The following is a 22,760-nucleotide window of genomic DNA, read 5'->3' as shown; positions in this document are numbered from 1 at the left end:
GCTGCCAACTTCCTTCCCTGTGTTTTGTCTTCAAATACAGCTCACACACAGAACTTAAATCCAGTGATCATCCCCGCAATGCTGTAGCACAAAAAGGGGATAGTTACTGCAGGTACACTAGTTCAAACGCTTTGTATGTACCTCATGGTTTTAAATATCTCCTGGCACAGACGGGGCTGTATCATGCCATCATCTCGCCAGGGACACAGAACATATTTCTCACTTGAGCCAAGGCAAGGGAAATGGGCTCAGCACGCCTGAAGTCTGACACCATTTATTTAGGGACCTGAATACAGCTTTAGGAGGCTAATGCATGGCACCCAGTTTTGCAGATTCAGCCATCTGATTTTAAATTGAAGCGAGAAAGATTTGTTCTTGCATGTAACRTAGGCTGGAGTTAAGGGGATGAGTATGCTATGCTTTAGTACGTTTGCAGAAATATGTATTTGTATTGTACTCAGAGAGCAATCCCTAAACACTGAAGGACAGGACTGCTGCCTTGTTTTGCCATCTGACGTTTATTTGCTCTTCTATGATTTTTCCATTTTGTCCAGCAGAAGAGCAGGACTGCAGCATCCTCCCCCTCTCACAGGGACAAACTCGGTCGAAGCGGAGCATTTTGAGCCGGGCCACAGCGTGGGAGCTCCCTTGGGCAGCCAGGAGATGCGAGCGGTGGGCACGTATGCTGCATGATGCGCTGCACCGAGGGCTGGACCCCTCCGCTCTGATGTCAGGGCAGGAAAAGGCGATAGCAAACCCTGCCTTGAGATCGTTCCGTTCCCAGCGACCTGAGGTGGTGCTGAGAGCAGAGGGTAGCGAGGAAACCAGAGAAAAAAAAATCTGATTTTTAACTGTGATACTGCACTGTAATTCACTTTATCCCCCCCTCCCCGATCGGAGGCGCTGGCGGCCGCGATGGGGCCGTGCCGATCCGATGCGATCCAGGCCGGGCCGATCCGATCCGATGCGATCCAGGCCGGGCCGATCCGATCCGATGCGATCCAGGCCGGGCCGGGCCGGGCCGCGCGCCCTCGGGTCGCTGGGCGCGCCCCTCCACCTCACTCCCCGCCGGCATCCCCGCGTGACGACAACGTACGCGCCGTGACGCCACAAAGGGCGGGGAGGAGGGAGGCAGCGGCGGCGAGCTGCGATTGGCGCGGGGCGGGGCGGGGGCGGGCGCAGGACGCCGCTGTTTGGATTTAAACGTTGCAGCGGGAGGGGGCGGGTTCTGCGGGCGGCGGCGGGGGCAGAGCGCGGAGTGGCGGCAGCGGCTCCTGGGCCCGCCATGGTGGTGCCGGCGCGTCGCGTCAAGACGGAGTACATGAAGCGTTTCAAGGAGCCCAAGTGGGAGTCGTGCGGCGCCTGCTACCTGGAGCTGCTGCGCTACCGCCTCAGCCGCCGCCTGCTAGAGCAGGCGCACCGGCCCTGGCTCTGGGACGGCTGGGAGCAGGACGGCGGCAGCGGCAGCAGTACCGCCGGCTCCCCCTCGCCGCCGGTCGCCGCCAGCCCCGCGGCCGCGCAGGAGGAGGAGGAGAAGGAGACGGCGGCTGCAGCGGCGGCGCCGAGCGAGCCGGCCGGCAGCCGCGCCGCGGAGGCGGGAAGGACGAGCCCGGCGGGGCCCCCGCGCCGGAGCCCCGGTAGGAACCGAGGGGAGAGGGGGATGCGGGACTCGGCCTGCCCGGAGGCCTCGCGGGAGCTCGGGGCTCTGCGGTGGGGCCGGGGGCGCGGCGGCGCCGAGGTGCGCGGCCGTTAGCGGCGGCCGTTAGCGCCTTCCCTAACAGCCTCCGCCGGGCGCTCCGGCGGGAGCGGCGCGGGGCCGGGTTTGACCCCCGGGGCCGCTCCGCCGGCCCGGGGCGCTGGGCCGCCGCGGAGAGCCGGCGGGGCTGCCCCTGCCCGCGCGGGGAGCAGGGCCTGTCGCGGTTGCGGGCGGCAGCGCGGTGGGGACTGCAGGCTGAAACTGCGTGTGAGCGAGCTCGGAGGCTCTGCCTGCGTCATCTGCCGGGGGTGTCGGAGGTGGTCCCGTGCCCTGGTCTTAGGGACGTGCCTGGTGCAGCGCAGGGTTTCAGGTTGGCCCTGCTGTCTGCGTGGCTCCCGGGACGCTGTAGGAGTGTGATAATGTGGCCACCGCTTGGCTCTTCTTCCTAGCAGCGATGACTTGCCTTAGGTCAGTGATGCCCCCAAAGCATTCATCATGGCTCTGGCTCGCGATGGAGGCCTGAAGGATGTTGAAGTGAGTGAGTACTGAGTGACCAGTGCTGAGGAAAAGCAGGCTCAGATTCATGTATGGAAGAGGACAGATACATTACACATTCTGCATTGCACTCTGTGAAGGAAATATGCTGTGCATAGACCAGGGCATGGAGAGCATAGACCAGTAAGTGCTCAGGAATAAAAGCTCTTAACAGCTGAGGTTCTGGGACCTTTGTGGCACAGTAACTGTTTCTGAAGTACTAGCCCTTGTGGATTGAAGGTTGTATAAGTGCTGTGTTCAGGTTGTCCATTAATCAGGTACTTGCTAGGCTAGCAGAGAAGCTGTAGCTGCAGCATCTGTGAGGTGTCTCTTTAAAGAAACAAGTTGTGGTAACTCTCATCCTGAGTCACAGCTACTTATGTAAACTGTTGCCATGGTAGCAGTGCATCTCTGCAATTATATAAGCAGGCTCCCTGGCAAAAGCAGCAGCAAGTTAGACTATGTGCCAGTGACTGGCACTTGACAGCATTGCTTTTCTGGATCTGCACACACAGCCTTCTGTCTCATCTAAATGCTTGGTTCCTAGAGGTTTGTGGTCATGGGTTTGTAGCTGAAGTGCAGACAACTGCATGAACCTAATCGGGTGCAGAGCTGTTAATATTTTTCTTTTTTCTAGAATGTCACCTTTTGGCTTTTGAAGAATTAACTATGCAGATTATGTTCTGAGTAGGCAGGTAACAGCATTGTCAGTCAAGCTCTCTAATGTCTCTCATAGCATATTGGCCCTTAATAATGAAAGAAAATTTTATCTGGCAGCCATTGGTTGTCCCTCTGCAATGTATATGGAATCAGTTGTATACCTGGTATCGCCCAGGAGCAACTCTGTGCAGGAAAAGTCCTTGAATTGTTTAGTTAAGCTTTATGCTGTCTGCAAGTTGTGCTTGACTTGATTCTGGGGTTGGATATGTGTTTGGACTGAGGAGACTAATTCACCTGCTTCAATGTGCCTTGCGGTCAGAGCTTACCAGAATGATCTGTACTCTGATATTCCTGGCTAAACTGCATTCATTGTCCTTAAGTACTGTGTTATACCAAAGCTTTAGCTATGCTGTTTATCTAAGGCCTGATGTTTCAGAACAGGCTAGTGTTATGGAGTTTTGTAGCAAGCTGTAATCCTCAGTTGTGTGGGCTTGCGTGATACCCAGCTGCCATATTAGTTAGCTGTAGTAAAATGCTATTGAGCTGAAACATGGTGACTCAGTGTTAGGAGAAAATGCCAAGGTATCAGAAATGGCCATGGATACTCTTAAAAACATAGTCCACTGGGATTGAAGAGGTTGGAGGGTACACAGCTGTTGGCTTGCAGGATAAATAACATTCCCTCTTCAAAGCTGTGCAGTGATAAAAGCACCCCAGTTAACTTGTGTGTAGCAAAGTATTAGTGTGTCTAATTTTGCCCTCCTCAAGCAGGGTTTGGTAGTGCCTTGAAAGTTAGACTGGAGTATGTGTGGAAGAAGTAACTACTTAACATTTCTGTGCAAAGAAGTGCTAAGGAACCCCACTGTTGGCAAAAGAGTGGGGAAGGGTTGTGTGAAAAAAGGAAATGCATTCTGGTGGGACAGGCTAAAGGCTTAGCTTTTAGCAAAAGGGAGTCCCTCACTTCTGGGAATCCCAGAAACCAGAATAGAAGTTGTTCAAGCTGGACTTGGAATTTAAGATTCTTAACTTTCTGATGCAATTTGAATATGAGCAAGTCTGGGGCAGCTATGGTAGGGACCAGAACATTGTTCTTCTCCTGATTGAACTGGTGGGGTAGAGCAGGTAGCTTGTAATCTAGACTGGAGCAGCTGCTGCTACAGGCTCCTTGTTTCTTGCCAGGAGGACACTTTGATCAGCCTTGGCATGCTCCCTGCTGCTCTCCCTGACTATTCTCTGGGAGTGGATCAGGTTGGTGGAGTCCCTTGGTAGCTTGATTCTAGTTAGATCGGTTTTGGCGGCTGATTAAAACCTTTAGTTGTAGATGTGCTTTTCATGAAGGCAATCAAACAGGTGTGTTACACAGTCAGATAGTGTGTGACTATTCAGTACATGCATAGCCRTCTCCTGCTGTACATGCATAGCCTCAGTGGCAGAGGGATTGCAGAGCAACACTGGTCTGCTCAGTTATGAGGTTTAGAGTGGTTGTGTCCATAGGTGATTCAACTTTGTCATGGCCGCTTTAATAGCCCACCTAATGTTCTATTACTTTCTTGCTACACTGCACTTACAGTGGAAGAAAAATCTGTACCTAATCTTCAATTCCTTGCCAAGTGACTTAGGATAATTATTTTTCTAAGTTCTGCAAGTATGTAAGAGCTTTAGCAAAATGGCTGAAAACAACTTGGCTTATGCAGTTGAATTAAGTGGAAACTTATTGTATATTATTCAGTATATAGCTTACAGTACAGTCAAAAGCAAGTGACTCATTCAGTATTAGACAATTATAAAGGTGTATTTTTCTTTTCCTTAGTGGCTGGATCTTTAAAAGTGCAGAGGAGATAGCATAGAAACTACAACTCCATGAATCTTGCATTATTCAACTGCTTTTTTCTGGAAGAACTTAATTATACTAAAGTGCTGTGGGGGTAGCTGAGTAACAGTTCATGTCARTGACATCTGTCTTCTGAATCTGACATCCACCCACACGCTGCAGCATCCTCATGGGGGCCTGCAAGAAGAGACCTGTGGACTCACTTCTGTGAAGAATTTGGTTTCTGGCTAAATGAGACCTAATGTGCTTATGGCTTAGCATGTTCAGCCAGCACTAATGTTGCCGAATATCTGAGGTAAACTAATTCTTACAGTGCATGTGGCTGGTGTTCTCTCTTTCCCCCTTAAGATGAACCTGCCTGTGTCTTATGTCAGTTCAGGATGCTTTTCATATGTCAGCAGGTTCAGGCCTGGTGTTCTGGCTACAGTTGACAATATATGCCTTCAAGTTGTACTATTGCATGCGGCAATTTTCTCTAGTAGAAACAGAATTACCTGTTCCTTATGCAGCTCTTAACCATAAGGGTGTATTAAAAGCAGTTTGTAAATGCTTCTGTTGTATGTAGACAAAGCTAATGTCTATAGTTTGACTTGAAGGTTTAGTGATGTTAGTCTAAAGTACCACCAGCAAGAACCCTGAGATGCTAAATAAGACAAATGCATTTCACTGTCTCTATCTCATGCTTAAGCTATAGCTGAATGATATCAAATGGCTCAGTGGCAATTTTGGCTTAATTCATGCTGGCCCTTCATTTGCAACAACTGCTTGTGGGACTGTTCTGTAAAACATGTCTAAGCATTGATGTGCTTTAAACATAATTCAGTAAAATTTTAACCTAAATCAACTGGTCTAGTGGACACATCCTCAAAACTGTCAGCAGAACCAGTTGGCTGGTAAGTGAAACAGCTCTTGACAGCAGCACTGCCCAACCTGTTGCTTTTGAAATGATGATACTGCACACAAGTACAGGATAAAGCCATCTTTCCATCCTTATTACATTTAGCCTTGAGCATTTTTGTACAGACATCTTAAATGACACCAGCTTGTCACTGCTGTCAAAGCAATTGCTGCACATGATAACCTGAAAGCCACTGATCTGGATTAGTCCAACTTAGCAGAAGACCTAATTTCAAGCTGTCATTCCCTAATACCATTTGCCATAATGTTGTATGTGTATTTGAGCTGGCCCGGGGACCTGGGAAGGAGTAGCTTATGGTAGGGAAGGAAGGCAATGGTGTCAGTTTAGGGGTTTATGGTAATATGTTACAAAGTTCCTTGAGTTTTTGTGTTGGAAACCAGCATCAACATCAAGTCAAGACAGCTGGGGCTTTCTGAACTCTGCTGAGGATAAAGCTTGCGTGAACCTAATGAAATCTGAACTGCTGTGCTGCTGGTAGTTCAACTACTATCCCAGTGCAATACTTCATACATGATCTTGCCTGAAGCCATGACAACCTGTTCCAGCTGTAGTAGATGGTAACTACTTTCTATGCAGCTGTAGTAAGCTCATATGCATTACTGCATACATGCCCCTTCAGTGGCCCCAGGGAAAACTCCCTCTTTGGAGAGGTGTATATTCAGTCCTTAGAACTGTCATGATGTGCAGAGGGGATGTTGCTTGAGTTATGCCTGCTCTGGGAGCTGGTTTTAGTGCTAAATCTGAACAGGAGAGCTCTGAAGATGACTTGGGCAGAACCCAGAGTTTCTAGCTTTAGTGCAAAATGCTCCTGAACCTGAGGTAGTGATGTAGAGGGCAAACACATGCATATAAAGATTGTACTGTTGACCTGTGGGTCTGACCAGAAGGTTGTTGATACTTCTGGTAAATCAGCAGAGCCTTAGAATGAGGTTCATGTCTGCCTGATAACACATGCAGTGCTGTGGAAGGGAGAAGAGCTCCACCAGCTCCTGCCTGAGCTGCTGTGAAGGGGAGCTGTTATGTAAGTTGGGCAACGCAGGGGGATTTAAATGACTTTCTCTGGGCAGGAGCTTTCCATGGTCATGCTGGGTTGGCCTGGCAGCCTTGTTCTGCCTGCTAAGTGCTTAATCCCCTTCTGTCCAGTGTGCTCCACTTAGCATCCCTGATGCAGTTTTAACATGTTCCTAGCTTTTTCTCTAGCCTATCTCATCCCTGTAATGCCACAGTCAGTTTTCTATTCTATTCATGGCATGCACTACTGCACTTAGTGGTGTCTGCTTGGGCTGGCACATGGCATGGAAGAGATGGGTAGCTGTTGCTGATGGTTGTGCTTCCTGAGCAGCTGAGTCTAACTCCTTCCTTACTAACAACTGCTGTTTTGCTACCTTCCTGTGAAAAGGAAGGCCTAATAAAATAGGTTGGATATCAGCTGTAGTTTTAGATAAGATTAAATCACTTATAGAATTCAGTTTGTGAAAATATCTTTATAAACTGTAGGAATGAACTGATAGACACCTGATATCAGAGTAGATATTTTAATAAGGTGCTATTGTGTGCTCAGACATGTGGCATTTACTGCAAAACTACATGTGCAGTACTCAATGCCATTTACCTGTATGCTTTATTGCTATTTTGGCACAAGCTGGCTCAAATAATCTCTATACCACCTGGGTTTATAGCTCAGTGAGTGGCATCCAGACTTGTCTGTTACTTGCCTTGAAGTAGTATCTCAGTGCTAGAATATACATTCAATTGCAGAGATGCTACTTTCCCTTAATTTGAAGTCTCCATGGGGCACCACTGCTGCTCATGAACTCCAACACTCCTCTTTTGTGCAGAAGGAAGGAAGGTGCAGTTTCCCTTTAAGGGAGGATGGAGTGGCTTCCCAAAAGAAAACTATTCTGTTTTAAAGTTGACAACAAAATCTATCCTACTTCAGCATCTTATTTTCTGAGACTTTTCACTGGCATGCTCAAAGGTGTGCCACCTCCTGATGTGACCTCCCTTTGAGGGAGGCTTTGTGCCCATCATGCCTGCCCCCCCCCCCCCCCCCCCCCCCCCCCCCCAAAAAAAAAAAAAAAAAGAGATGTAGCCAGTCCTTTCTCAGGAACAGACTGTGTAGAGAGACATAAAGACAAAGTGGATTTTGCAAAGGGATATGTGTATTGCCTGTTGCAGCTGTGATGAAGGAGCCCTCTTGCCAGAGGTTACCATGTTGAGGTCATTTAGTTAGCCAAGGCTGGATAAAAAACAAGAAGGCAATAATGGCTGAAAAACTTTGTGCACTCAATATTGAGGTACTTGAAATTCCTCTGGCTGTTTTTTTTTTTTTTGCTTATCTGAGCTTGCACTGCTTTTGCTCTCCCTTCTCTACTCATTTGGCCCTGGCTATTCTTCTCAGTTGTTTCATAGAGACACTTGATTGAACTCTAACAAATACAGCTCGCAGTGCTATAGCACTGCTAGCTAGTTTTTGACATACTTAGCCATACTGCAATAGCATCTGTAGCCAAATGCTGCACCTGCGCAGCTTGGAAGGCAAGTGTGTATAGACTAGCCTGGACAGTGCCCAGCACCAGGGCCTCTGTGCTGGCTGGCAGCAAGTGACAAACCTGCTGGCAGGACTAAGCTAGCAAGAGAAAGCATGGGCCTTACCTTCACTGCATGCCCCAGAATTCCCCTAGTCTTGGCCCCCTTCTCCTCCAAGGGCAGAGGAAGTGTTAGAGTAATGCACCACTAGATGCTTGAGCAGCCTGCCAAGCTGGTTGCTTCTACTTCAGCAGAGCTGGGTGAATGCAATATCGAATTAAAGCAGTGTAGATGGGGTGTGCGCTTGTTTGACTAGTTAAATTGTAGCAACTAGCATGGATGATTGCTGTTGTGTCACAGGATGGATAAGCCCTTTTGTTTAGGAAGATACTTAATTAAAACTTGTTCTAGTTTTGTCTGTGGTCAATCTCTCAATATATAACCAAGCTTTAAACTAGATGAATTCCTCCTACGCCAGTGAATGCCAGTGGTGGCTGAAGATGCTGAGACTTGGAGTAGAAAAGTAGCTTGCAACAGGTACCTGTTTTCTTTCAGTGACTGTATTGGCAGGCTGTGGAGACAGTCTGGCCACAACCACCTAACCCTCTAAAGCAATTTGCAGGTATTTTCTCAAATGACTGCCTTCTCAAAAAACATCTGTTCTACTATGCTTAAACAAAAATCGTGTTTCCTTTTTTTAAAAGCAGCACAGCATTCTGAAACACAGATGATTACTGCAAGAAATCTGCACTCTCAAAAGCATACCTTCTCATCTCCAATCCCTCAGTTGAGGATAGGCCCCTTTCTCCACTTCTGTACAGTGGTGGCTTCCTGAAGAGGAAGAAATAGACAGTGTGGCAGAAAACACTCTGGTGTTCAGCGTGCTTCTGTGAGCAGAGTTTGAATGCCTCACAGTGTGTGCATCCAGTGGAAGGCAGCATCTACTGCCCAAAGGTGGACACTTGAGAAGGCAGGTTACTTACTAGTGAATGTCTGATAGGCTGTTTGGTTATTAAAAGGATTTAGCTATGTTTTAAACAAAAGGCATACTTGAGTTAGAAGTCATGGGAAGACTTTGGATCACAATGCCTGCCTGTGCCCATGATGCTTTTGGATTAAACTCAGGGTCTAGCACCCTTCTCCAAATTGTGCAGATTACTGGTGAGGATTTGCAGTATGGAGAACTAAAACGGGGTTCTGTGTATTTGCTTTTTCCTGAAGTCGTGTTTCACTAAAATCCTCTAAGCAGAATATTTTGCTGGTATTAACAGATTAAAGACCTTTTGTCACCAATTCTGAACATCTTACAAATCTCAAAGGTGACAAAAAGCTTTGACCATTGTTTTCTTAGTGATTCCTATCCTGGGTGCTCACTTGACTACTTATTTAAGAAGTTATAAATCAGACTTGTTCAAAACAATTTATCACTTTGATGCCTTACAGCTCATTAGTTTTACAATAAATTCTTACTAGTCTTTCTGTCTGATTTATGAAGTATTGCAGTGCTATACCGGCTATTTGCTTCTTTCACCTTAGATGTAAGACCTGATTTATCTTGACCTGAACGGAGATAAGTGTTCAGGAAATACTGAGTGTTCGGTGCTATTGGCTCTGAGGTCCCAGGAGCAAAGGAAAACTAGTTCCTTCATAGCTCTGTAATGCAAGAAGAGCAGATCTTGCAGAACAACAGTTTCCCTTTGTTTTATCACTTAATGTCTTATATAATGCTGATTCAGCCTTCAGTGTTAGTCTTTGCCTGCAAGTTTAAGAAAGATGCATATTAAATCTTCCCTCACAAACCTCTATATACCTTATGTCTGGAGGACAAATGCTGGACCCCTTATCTTGGCAGCTTTAAAAAGCATATGTGGGGGAAACAAACCTAGGATGGTGTTGCCTGCAGTATGATGTTTTAAGTGTAAAACATACTTCACAAAACTGATAGTATGGGTGATGTTGCTTTGTAAATTTTTGCTTCACACTTACCCTTCCCATAAAGAAAACCTTCATCAAGATGTATAATCAAGGAGTCTGAAAATGAAGCACAAATTCCTTTCTTTCAGTGAAACTTCATTATGTGAAGAATTTAGTATTTTATTTACTCTGATCAGACTTGTTCTTCAGTGACTGGCTGGCAGCATCTACATGCCACTCAAGTCCATCTTTGCTCTTCTGAAAGATGGAAGGATGAAACAGTGAGGACAGAAGATCACTGGAAACAATCTTGCAGCATTCACAATACTGCCTGGGGCTATTAGGTATTTGTAGCCTCACTAGTGAGGGCATGTTTAAATATGAGGACAGTGATGTACAGAGGGACTTAGAAATTATATTGTGGTTACTAAAGACAGCAGAATGAAGTTATTTTACAAAGGTATACCTCTACTGTTAAGGAATTGGTAACCTCTTACATTTCTAAAAACAGACTGCCATGATGTGTCAAGAGAGGCTCAGTGGGTCAGATGCAAGTTCCCAATGACAACATATTTAAACTATAACTTTATTTTTTTTAGAAAAAGAGAGGGAAGATCAAGAAAAGCAGCAGAGGGAAGAACAAGAAAAAACTGTAGAACACACTTCTGTAAAGGAAACAGACAAAACCAGCCATACAGGACGACGTCCAAGTCAAAGTGCCTTGTCTAGTCGCAATGATCGAAGGTCAGCCAAAAGTCCTCAAAAGACAGATGCACCAAAGGAGAATAAACATCCCTTTGCTCTGTATGGGTGGGGAGAAAGACAGACAGATACTGGAAGCCAGAAAACTCACAATGTCTGTGCTTCTGCTTCAGTGAATGAAGTAAGTGAAAACTTTTGATTCACACTTTAAACTGCTGCTGTATTTGAACTGTTGCATCTGCAGGCTAAAAATGTCTAATATCTAGGTGAAACTTCTTAGGGATGCTTTTATTTGTGATCTTGCAGGGAATCGTGAGGACTTCAACAGCATCTGTGTTTTGCTGTGGGTGATAATGTCTTGTAAGCACTAGCTTATTGTGGTCATGCTGTATTATGCAGGAAGAGTGAGTTAGGGGCTTCTTCCCCTTGAGTCCTTTGAGTCTTGGTCTCTTTTCTCCAGGTTTGATCAAGACTTGCGCTGTATGCAAGTGAATCCCTTCAGGTAGCACTTAGGCAGTAGGGTATCTGTGAGAAAAGGCTTTCAAAGTGTCCAGGAACAAAATCCATATCTTTGGATGCCTAGTTTTGCACTCCTAAACCCTCTTTCCCAAAGACAGCCAGTTTTCCCTAGCATCTAGTTGAGTCCTCAGATTTTTGTCTTGAGGACTAAGATGACAATCCCAGAAATCCTCTATTTCTATATTTAAAAAAAAAAAAAAAGGCTTTTGCACTTCCCCTGCATCAAAATGGAGTAAGCACTAGTCCTACCTACAGCCTGCTAATGCTGAAAGTGTACAGTGGAGGCCTGAATGCATAAAATGTTTCAGGACATACAGAACTCTCTTTAAATCTAGGAAATGCAGAGCCCTCATTAGACAAGGAACACATCTGCCTACAGCTTTGATTGCCAGTGTTGCAGGAAAAATGATAATTGCCACAAGTAAAGATGAGTATAACAAGAATGCTTTTGTACAGCTGTGATCAAGGCCACTTAATTTTATGTGAAACATTAGATACAGGCTTTCATACTAGCTGCAGCAGGTATCTGCTTTTTCTAGTGATACAGCTATAACTTGTGGTCCATGTAGGAAGCTGTTAATGCATTTCTCACTAGAGTTAACACTTCTAGATGGTTTTCAAGAACTCGCATTAGGCATGGAGGAAGAAGTAGAAGAAGCAGTTTAGAGAAGTGTGTATTAACTGTTGGTAGGACTGACAGTACAGCATTGCCATTAATATTCTTATATCAAAAATTACTATATCAATAAACCTGAAGAGGTTTCACATGTGCAAAGCCAATAGCTTTTAACTACTAATCAGTTTTGAAACTTTTCATGTTTGACCAGTATTTGCAAATTCTGATTAATGTCTGGTTATCTTGTTTCTGGCTGTTACAGTGCTACCAGCAAAACTGGCTGTTATAAATGTATTTCTGCATTCTGAACTTCATGACAAGAGAAAAGCATCAGGCAGTTAGCACCAAGCATCCCAAAGCAGGCAGACAGGTACAGAAACACAGGGATAGTGTTTAAGCTGTGGAAGAGTGACTTTCCTGGGGCAATCTTTGGGAACAGGAGCTTCACTGAGAAGGTACGAATGCTTTGCTGCTAAAATGTCTGTTAGCAGCCTGCTTCAGCGGGTTGACARTGGGGAGTTTTGGCAGCAGAACAGTCCATCAGATGTCTGGTGCATTGCATGGTTGATGTAGACATTAGCAAAATAACATAATTAAAATGTACATCGTCATAGATAGTATCAGAACTCTAGTGCAGCAGGTTGTTTACTTGCTTAGCAAGCAACATTTACCTTACTGCTACAACAGTTCCATTTTTTTTTTTTCTTTTCTAGAGCTCTCCAAGCCCGGTAAAACAATCAGTAATGTGTCCCTGCCTGTCTTGTTTTATTACTGCTAATCTAGACTCTGAATCAATGACTGAGGAATAAGGAGGATGGTGTTCTTGATGTAAGATACAGCTGACTGCTGATGGGCAGTTCTGGGAAGGGCTTGAAGCAGTAGAGTCTTTCCTTTCCTAGATAGCTCATCTCTGAGAGAAATGAGGAACTCAAGGTCTTAATAATTCTTGAGAGAAGCTACCTGTCCTGATAATGGACACTACTTGCAATGGGATCGATAAGCTTTGGTCAGTGTTAGAAATAGCTGAGCAATGATTTGAAGCCTAGTAACAAGTTGAAAACTGTCTTGAGTGTTATTCATACTTTCAAAGACTTACCATTTCTTATGCTAGAAGCAAAGCTACAGAACCTTAAAGATAAGGGCTTAGGTTTGGAGTGCAAGGACAGGACACTTCTGAAACACTTACAATTATGCAAACCAATTACAGAGTATTTTGTCAATAGGGATGTTTCTTTAGGTGGGAACTGACTACTTACCAACTGGGTAGGAGGACACTTTTCTTGAATGCTTCAAAGGTGTTACCGTCCCCTAATTGAGATGGGAAACAGTGATTCAAATCTTCTGGAGATGAAAGCAAGTGAACATAGTAGCTGTATCTTAAAACTGAATTTAGGGAAAAATGTGATAATTTCTTAATATAGAAAGATGTGCAGACATTCCTATAGCATGCTCTCAAGATTAAGTTCTTTAGGGTCCTGTAAGGGGTTGCTAAGGATTAGTTTTACTACAGCTTAGTAAAGGATGCTTGGTCACATTGAGGGATGTTTAGGAATTTAAAAACTAAATTTAAAAAAAAAAACTAAAATAGTAAAAATAGGTTTTAACAAGGTTTTAAGAAGTGTCAGAACTTAAGATGCAAAGAAACATTCAAAATCTTTGTAATTGCTTTTTAATAGCATGAAATGGGAGAAATGTAGTGCAGAATTGAAGCTGAGATGTTTTTTTTCCCCACAGTTCTGTATTTCTCTTCTGTTAGTGGTATAAATAATAGAAGAAAATGCTACCAAAACAAATTGCTACCAAACCCTATTTCTTCAGGATGGGGGGCTGGGGGAAATAGGAAGTGACCCTCAGCTTTTGGGGGGGAGGGGGAATCAGAGGCTGTTTTCCTACTGTAACACTAACTCTGATCTTTTAGATTCATGAATCTGCCCTACGAGCAAAGAACAGGAGACAAGTGGAGAAAAGGAAACTTTCTCAGAGGCGAGTACGATCTGCAGAAGCAGAGACAGCTTGTCGAATAAAGCCTGCCCCACCAGATAATCCCTGGATGACAGAGTACATGAGATGCTACTCAGCAAGAGCTCGGTGAATTATGATTTCCTTAAGCATCTTCAAAAAAAGTTAAGCATATCAGGACACTGGTGCAAGGAACCAAACTACTTATGCAAGGTTTTTACAGGGAGTTTCCAGCTGTTTGTTACAATATTTGTATCTTGGCTACCTACCTCACAGTGGGGTGTATAGTTGGAGCCATAACATTTAAAGAGGCTTTTAAATATAGTTACCCAAATTTTTAAACAGTTCCCCTTTTGGGAATCTAAGTTTCAGGGCCTCTTCTGAAGGTGGGAGGGGAGATCCTTGGAGTACTGGCAGCCTAAGCAAACACTTTCTTGATCTTGGTTACAAATAATTTGTTGACCCTTAAATTAAAAGTTAAGTGCTCCAAATGATCAGGAGGTGGTTTTGGGGGAAAACTTTAAAGGTGTGATGAAGGAGCATTTGCATTTATAGTACTAACTGATTCAACACTTCTCCCAAAATAAGTAGATCAAGACAGGTAACAGGAAAGACAGCGGGCCTGGTAAACGGCACTAATAAATGTGGATGCTTTATGTAGATAACTGTCAAGTGTGGTCTGTATATAGAAACTTTCCCCCAAAAAACCCCAAAACTTGATTAGTGAATTTGCTGATATTTTCTTATTTTTTTTTATTGATGTTTCTAAGGTCATTGGAATAAATTACTTGCCAGTCTTGGAACCACTTATTTTCAGAGCAAAGAACAGTTGCAGGATTACTTTGAGTTGCTGTGACTGTTATACCAAATGACTGATGTAGACAATTGCTATGTGATAGCTGCTGCTCAATAAGCAGTTGCTTGTTGTACCAATATCAACTTGGCATCACTGTATTGAGCCTGTGGTCACACTTATTTGTGCTTAATCATTTCAATGCCAGTTTATCAATGGAGAGGGTTGGCTTCTGTGCGGTGAAGTCTATTTTTAAACTATGAATATCTTTCTATGCTCAGTGGGGTCAGAGTGCAATATGCATTCCATTTGGTGGTATTGTATAATGAGTATGCTGTTAGAGGTTTTAAACTTGAAAATCATTTTGATAAACCTTGTAGATGAAGTTCTGAGAAGCTTTCTGCCTCTCAAAATTGGTGCAGAACTCCTCGCTGAGGAGATGAGGATCAGAGGAGGACAGAAAGGTAACCTTTAGTAATCCACAGTATATAATGAAGAGTGAACACTTTCTTTATTTTTACATAGTAAAACAGTCATTTGTCAGTTTATCAGTGTGTTTTTTCCCTTCAAGCTGCTGTAAATGAACTTTTTCAGTTTGGTAGCTGAGCTTTAGCCAGATCACTATTGTACTTGTGAGCTTCAAAGCTTTGAAATGTGCTGTGTTACCTTGGTTCTGAAACTCATTTTTTTTAAACACTGACTAAACTCCAAACTTCTCACAAGAAGCACCGTTGCACTTCGGCAAAAGCCTGGACCAGTCTTAGCTTCATTCCGCAAACCAGTACTTCATAAAATATGACTATTTCATCATATAGCTAAATCAGATTAGAATTTTCTAAGACTTTAGACCAGTGCCCCAAACTGAGGTTAACTATTCAGCTGGATGCCTTTATTCTGAGTTTTTTTTATTACCCAGTATGCTGTTTTTCCTCTTTAAATAACTGCTATAAATATGCTCAAGTTGCTTCTGACGCTGTTTTATTCGGAAATCCAACCTAGCTTTGAACAGTAGCGGCAGAAATCTAACAAGCAGTATTTAATAGTCCCACTGAATAAAGACTGCCTGTTACTGTTGCCCAGAACACCATCTACACTTTTGGCTTTGTAGACTTTTAAAGTATGTAACCATAGCAACTGGACTGTGCCCTCAATCCATTTGTCTACATTAAATAACTTAATTCTGTGGGGCAGGACTCATCTTGCCATACTTTCAAAAATGTTTCTAGACTTCTCTTCCCACTGAGAATGGAGGAGCCTAGAAGACCATGTGCCTACCTACCTTAAGTACCTATTTTAGGATAAGAGGGATCTCCCACTAGATGTCRGCCTTTCAATAATTACAGAAGGTCTAAATGTCTTCTGCCTTGGATACAGGGTACCAAACTCAAGCCATCTCAAATGGGGGTGTTCAGGTGTTCTGCAGAGCATGAGAACCTCAACTGCATCAGGGCTGCTGGGTACTGAGGAGTGTTCTAAGAGTTCTCATCCTTAATTTGTCTGGTCAAAAGCTGTCCTCCACCAAAAAATCTCCTAGAAGGCAGCAGTGATGCTAATCAGGCCATGTGAGTCACTGTCATGCTTTTAAATAGTCTGTAGCTAAAAATAGTCATGAGTGCTATATTGGTACTTTTTTTAGTACTATAAAGCTTGAAGTGAGGGGCAAACTATTCTGTAGATCAGGTAGCTTTCCTGTATTTCCCAAAGTCCCACATTATTCGACTCTTAAACCCAAGGCTAGCAGATTTGCTTTGAATATGTGAAATAATATAGTCCTGATCACTGCAAGCTGTATATTCAAGATATTTGGCATGTGACAGACTGAAGTCTGGAAAATAGCTATCAGTGTTTTGATACAAATTCTGACAAAAAGCTAATTGATTTGGAAAGCAAAACACTTCAAGTATAAAAGCTTTAACTATATTCTTTAGACTTACAGAGAAGTAAGGCTGTCTTGCATCAAATCACTCATTCAAAGATGGAAAAACTAGTGAATATTTACCCAATCAATTAAAGAAGTGCTGAACTTTATCTTGCATGGACTCTTGAATTCAGCCATGTGGTAAATGCTTCTCACTCCTGTTTTAAAAGTAAGACTTTGATATTCATAAGAACACAGAAAACAGTTGTCCGGTCTTCATTAAAACAACTGTCTGTTCCTTTCAGTTTCTGAAAGCACTTAGCTTAGTGAAACTTTAAGATTTTCAGTGTGTAATGCTGCAATTTAATTATTGTGTTGTGAAGCCTAGTGTTTACAATGTAAAATGTTGCAATGAAAACTGTGTAAGGATGTCCCTGTAAAATAGAGTAGCATGCTTGTGCAGTCACATCTTCACAACTATAAATTACAGATTTTGTTAGTGGAAGCTAAGATAGTCAAAGTGATACTTAAATTTAGAGACAAACTTAAACCTGTGAGGGACAGTCCTGAATTTTTGGTAAAGAAAGAACTTTATCCAGGCAGCAGATGCACATTTTAATCAAATTTCTAGTTTGTAGGGAAATACATCTGCCCCCTGCATTTTTTTTTATGGTGTAATGCACTGACTCTGAGTTAAAGGCCTCAGATTTGTTTTTTAACCAGGATAGGGACCAAAAGCTAGCAATCTGAGGGCCTACATGCAGTAACCTGTATGTTCCAGCTCAGTGCACACAGCAGCAAAGCCATATATGGAGCCTGACTCAAGACCTTGCTGGTAGCCTCTATAAGATTAGGGGTAGAAGGGAGTAGGAAGCTGCCTCAGCTGTTGTTAGCACTGAATTCACTTTAAAAACTATAGGGAAATACCATCTAAGCTTGAAGCAATATGTGATTTTTTTTTTAAGAGTTTTTAATAGTATTTGTTTTTTAAAGCTTCTGTATTGTATGTAATAGCATAGTGTCAACTTGCATATGTGAATAAAATAAGTGACACAAAGTGCCTTGACTGCTTGTACTGTAGTATTTGGGGCTTGGATTTTTTCCACTGCAGGGCTCTTGCAGACTCTGCCTGCTGATTACAAACCCCACTAACTCTGGCTTCACTGGCTGCCTGCTTTTCCCATGTCCTAGCCCCTCATGGAGAATAAATGATACAGGTTTCTGATAGGTGCTACCAGTATAAAGACTAGTGTAGGGTAAAGCTAGATTAGTTAAATCCTTCAGAGCTGAGCTTGTCTCCTGTGTTTCTAAAACATACAACTATCTTGGAAGAACTCTCCTGTGGATTCTCTCCTGCTACCCTTTTCCCAGTGACTGGCTTTCCCCAGCAATCACTTAGGGGGAAAAAAATGGAGCCTACATTCAGACAGGCACTGTCTGAAATGCTATGCCACCTGACGCCTTTGTAAAATGTTGTTTAGAACTTTGGAAAAAGGACGTAGTGTGGGGAGAAAAGCAGGAAGGTGCATCTTCAAAAATTATAATCTTGCAAGTGTTTAAGATTTAGGAAAACTTATTAAGGAGTGGCTACATTAAAGTCCTATGTGCTACTGGCCTCTACAGAAAAAGAGGAGACAACTAAGACTAACTGGTGCTTTTTTCACTCTATGGTTTTATAACAAACTTAAGTGCACCATTTTCTTTCATGAGCTTTTTATATGCTTTTCTTCCAGCATGTAAAATGCAAATACAATGAGAATTTTTTTTCAGCATATAGAATGTAAATACAAATGAGTTGCACAAAGTAATTGGATTTTTTATAATACTCCTTTTTTAAGGTTCTACAGGAGCTGGGAACATCTGAGCCCAGATTCCTAGTTGGAAGAGACTGACAAGATAGAGGCCAGCTGTGTAATTCAGCCTGAGTTGCCTTATATTCTGGGTGGGAGTTTGAGAAGAGCAAATACAGAATTCAAGTTGTACAGAAACATCTGTGTTGTTTTTTTTAAGCGTTGTTAGCTTGTAAAAACACATTTTGCAGGAGATCTACACTGATGCTTCAAACTTTCCTAGAAAGGAACTGTCTGTGCACAGAAAAGCAGATAGAAGGAAGTTAGGTGCACTTCATCCAGCTTTGCAGCCATAAGCACTAAAGGACAGGCACAAATGGAGAGAAATTAAGTCTGAAGACACCTTGCAATTGCTCCATGTCTAACTTGGAGTAGCAGCAGCAGAGCTCAGGTGCCTGGGCCTGCTGTGCCAGAACTACCTGAGCTGTGGGGGGCCCCAGGAAAAGCTGGGGCCAGAGGGGCTTCAGGCTGAGCAGCAAGACAGGTGGTGCACAGGGCTGGGGCAGTGACTGCTCTGCTTCCAGCTCCTGGGAAATGTGCTGAAGCCCTCCAGTTCTCTTTGCTGCTGCTTTCCTAGCCCAGTACTGACTGTACCATGACTTTAGCAGAAACATCTTGTTTTTTCAAGACCATCTACAGTTTGTCTTGTTTAAAGAGGTAGCTTAGCTGGCAAAATTTGTACAATAAACAGTTTGCTATAGAACACCTAGAATATCAAGAAAAATTCTTTATTCAGTGTTAGATATAAGCATCAAATGAAATAGTGTAGTCCCAACAGACTCATTAAAAGGCAAGACAAAGGCTTTTATATGACATTTAAACCTTTTAAAGTTTGAACAGCTAAAGCTCCACAACCAATAAATTTTAGTATTTGGGTGTCTTGTATATTAAAACCCTAAGCCATTTTGCTTTGGTAGAGTAAGAACTTCACTGTATGCTAAAAACATACATGGGTTAAATATATACCACTTGATATTTAGGTGAGCTAGGGCTTGGTTTACCCTGTGAACTGTAACAAAGTTTAAAATCTACCTCAGGGCTGTTACTGGCTTGATGTTTATTTTTATAAATATAAAATCCTTAGAGGAGAAATAGTAAGCAATATAACATGCACTGCTGAGAGCTATTTCTTCTAATAGCATTTCCCTCAGCAGTTGCTGTATTAGAAATTTCTTTTTTTATGTTATAGTAAGATATGCAGCATAAAAGGTGGTAACATTTTACAAAGCATTTATATTAGCCTGCTTAATGTGTTCTAGTAGCATAAGGGTGCACTTTAAAAAAAACAGTAGAAACTATGTCAAAATGGATTATAATGAAGTTATTCCTTCTTTCCTCATGAGGAGAGCTTAAGACAACTGGTTACAGGAAAAAGTGCTTACTACTTCTTAACCCCAAAACTTTATCAAAATGATCAAAACTACTATGAACAAGAGGCCGGTCTTCTAGATAAAGGAAAAGGTGAGTGTAAAAAAATAACAAAAAACACACCACTGCAAAACCCTGAAGATTTAAGCAATACACTGCTGAAAGAAAAGGAACAGAATTAAGTAGTCCTTCCCCTTTCCTTTCAAAGGAAAGAAATTCTGATCAAAAGCCAACTCCATTTCAACCATGGTAATAGTGGCAGAAGAGAGACTGTTACCTGTGCTATGTCAGAGCTGATAAATGCTCAGCTCTRTTTTATCAGTGTACCAAGAACTTTGATTAAATTATGAGAAAGGAGGAAAAAAAAAAAAGACTCCCTGATATCTCATTTTTCTAGCATTTCAGCATTGGTTTGGGGTTTTTAGAAACTCCTCACCACCTCCAACCTCTGGCAGAAATACAACATAACTCATTTGAATAATATTCTATTTGGATCGGTAGAGGAGGTAACTACATCCAATACCTAGTTCAGTGGATTTGTTTTTTTGGTAATTTGTTTCCACTACCCAAAACTGGAAGTAATTACTTGAATGAGGATTAAGACAGGTAAGTTCTTGTAAATGCCAGATTAAGCTGCTTCAAAAACAATCTACGATCTTAACGGGAAGGGAATGCTCCTTCAGAATAATTGTTATCAATTATGTAACAAATCCAACCTTGCATGAGATAGATAGGCAATAGAGAAATATATAACAAAAAAACTCTTTGGACCCAACAGTCTTCTTAAGACTCAACCTAGGCTTTTCCAGTACAAAGCAAATACAATTCTTTATAGACTTTTAATTCAGAGATGACTTAGCTGTATAACTTCTAGAAAAGCATCCATCTGAACCAGAAATGTCAGGGTAAAGGGAATACCTTTAAACAGAATTCCTTGAAAGATGGTATATCTCTCTGCAGCATTCTTGCCTTGCTTTTGTGCTATGACTGCCCTCTGAATTACAGCATCAGTTGGGTTTTAGTTGGTAAGTGTCCCTTAAATACAAAAGATTCCTATATAGAAAATAATAAAGCATATTTGCCCTTGAGATTTCAATAGTAGGTTCCGATCAACTATCTTCTGTGTTAGCATGCATTCCCAAGGAGACATACAATTTCTAGTTCAAGTAATTAAGTAAAAATGTCACTAGTGATTTCCATCAGTGCAACTATGCTGGCCCTGCTCCCATTTCTTTACTAGATTGCATTTAGATATCACTAGAAACACTAAGCTTAAATCCACAGCTCCTTGTCTGGCAATACAAAAGCCACAGATGTCTTAATTGATCAATTGTCATGACACTATAAAAATGATATGCAATGTTTGTGGTTCTGGCCTCCCTCTTGAACCTCTGCAAGTCTCTTCCTCTTCTGTCTCCAGCAGAGCAATGAGGACAGGATTTCTAATTTGTTGTCCCATACCTTTTCCCCACAATAAAAAAAGGGTAGGAGGGAAGTCCAAATTGCATGTTTTAACATATTAACATCAATACCAAGGCTGAAAGTCCCCTTGATGAGTTTCAGGGGAACAAAGAACTACATAAGCAGTGTGCTTATTTTTTCCCCCTCCGTTATGTGAATCTCCTGGGGGCAATGCAGACAGCTCTACATGGAGTGCACTCACAAAGTTCAAAGGTAGAGCTCCAGCAAGATGGACTGCAAGTTCCCAAATGTAAAGTCTAATTTTAAACATTCATAAAGTAAAACTAAGAACTTGAAATTTTAAAACCCAAGAAATTGATATTTTAAATTTCTTACATTCAGCATACTTTGGAAGAACCCACTTGGGTTCAGTTTGTACCTTACCAGGTATGCTTTCAGCAGAAGTCTCTCTTCCATAGCTGATTGCTTTGTTAGTGATAAGAGCTTAAGAGAACTCTTACCATGATCATTTTCTGTAAGCCCATGCCTGTGGACTAGAGTCACAAATAAACAGAATATGCACGGTTCCATTCACACATAAATACTACCTCATGACATCAGTGCTATACAAGGTATCAGGACCAAGAAAACAGAAAAATCCAAAATCCAAGTAGATCCAAGTAGTCAACAGCCATTTGATACTTAGAAAGAGTTCTTTTCTAAACCTTTGAAGTTTGATAAAAGACCTTTGAAAGAGATTTATTTAAGAATTGTGAGAAAATAGGATAGGTGCACTTCAATAAAAATGTCTTTCCAAATTGACGTATTAGTAAACATAAGTAAGTGTGCTAACCATATGTTGAGTATTAGTCATGTAAACAGCTTGTAGAATGTGGCAAACAACTAAGGAAAAAAAATCCATCACTGACAGTCAATGCCAGTGGCTTTGTAATTCTGGTAATAAATATAACCTATTGTGCAACAAACAAACATGATAAAGCCTACCTCAGTTAAATTTTAGTTTATATGATAAAAAAATAAAATATTAAACTGCTTGTAGTGCAACATTCTATCATCATATATAAGTATACCATGCTTTGTAAATTTACCGTTACATTATATACAGTATAGAGCAATGCTTTAAACTAAAGATGAAGGAACAAAAATAGGTAATGGAAAATGTTTACATACAGGTATGAGCCTTAATATTGTCCACCAAATTATAAGGTTTGTTTTGCAGTCTTTTGTGTCACGTGCACATTCCTGCATCACATTACACAGTTCACTGTCAGCAGTGGTCTGCTCCTGTTTATATATAGTTGGAAGATGTTTTAAAAAAACTGCATAGCCTTCAAACCTTTTCTGTCTGTTTCTTCAAACACCATTTGCATCGACAGCTGAAAAATACACAAGAGCTCCATCACTTTTGTACATCTGATCAATATTAAAACTCAATTCCTGAAATAAGATCAGTGAACATTCACTCCTGTACAGTCATAACAGAGTCAGAGTAAACGGATGCCCTTTTTACCAGTCTTTTTGTTGAAGGATCATATTTTATGTAAGGAAAATGGGAGGAAAGGAATTTGAAGATTCCTATGTATTATTTAA

General features: G+C 42.2%; 2 protein-coding genes across 9 annotated transcripts in view; one reads left to right on the top strand and one right to left on the bottom strand.

Moving 5' to 3' along the window:
• Positions 1–1,231: 1,231 nt before the first annotated feature.
• On the top strand, positions 1,232–20,119 carry CCSAP (centriole, cilia and spindle associated protein). 5 transcript variants are annotated; one of them, XR_003254794.1, is made up of 4 exons: positions 10,879–10,966; positions 12,183–12,290; positions 12,634–12,748; positions 13,839–13,928. XR_003254794.1 is itself a non-coding variant. In XM_026073423.1 (3 exons), exons 1-3 carry the CDS (start codon positions 1,286–1,288, stop codon positions 14,010–14,012), a joined length of 810 nt encoding a protein of 269 aa, XP_025929208.1. In that variant the 5' UTR covers positions 1,232–1,285; the 3' UTR covers positions 14,013–20,119. The 5 variants fall into 5 exon arrangements, 1 of the variants encoding a protein (XP_025929208.1); XR_003254793.1 differs by having other exon boundaries at positions 12,183–12,375; XM_026073423.1 differs by lacking the exons at positions 12,183–12,290; positions 12,634–12,748 and adding an exon at positions 1,232–1,637 and having other exon boundaries at positions 10,683–10,966; positions 13,839–20,119.
• The window catches only part of RAB4A (RAB4A, member RAS oncogene family), a 29,573-nt gene continuing 25,907 nt past the window's right edge, over positions 19,095–22,760 (bottom strand). For 3 of the 4 annotated variants that reach the window (XM_026073420.1, XM_026073422.1, XM_026073421.1), the window contains one exon: positions 19,095–22,546. The gene's annotated coding sequence lies outside the window, so the exon portion shown is untranslated. The remainder of the gene's footprint in view (positions 22,547–22,760) is intronic. The other variant, XR_003254792.1, reaches the window with a different exon arrangement.

The sequence above is a fragment of the Apteryx rowi genome, unplaced genomic scaffold, assembly GCF_003343035.1.
Source record: "Apteryx rowi isolate R43461 unplaced genomic scaffold, aptRow1 scaffold_368, whole genome shotgun sequence".
NCBI lineage: Eukaryota > Metazoa > Chordata > Aves > Apterygiformes > Apterygidae > Apteryx > Apteryx rowi.
The sequence above is the reverse complement of the archived record's forward strand: the minus strand, read 5'-3'. Positions and strand labels throughout refer to the sequence as shown.

Coding starts and splice junctions, on each gene's coding strand:
- CCSAP (XM_026073423.1), top strand. CDS start 1,286: ATGGTGGTGCCGGCGCGTCGCGTCAAGACGGAGTACATGAAGCGTTTC. Junction 1,638..10,682: donor GCCCCCGCGCCGGAGCCCCG/GTAGGAACCGAG, acceptor TATTTTTTTTAG/AAAAAGAGAGGGAAGATCAA. Junction 10,967..13,838: donor CTTCTGCTTCAGTGAATGAA/GTAAGTGAAAAC, acceptor CTGATCTTTTAG/ATTCATGAATCTGCCCTACG.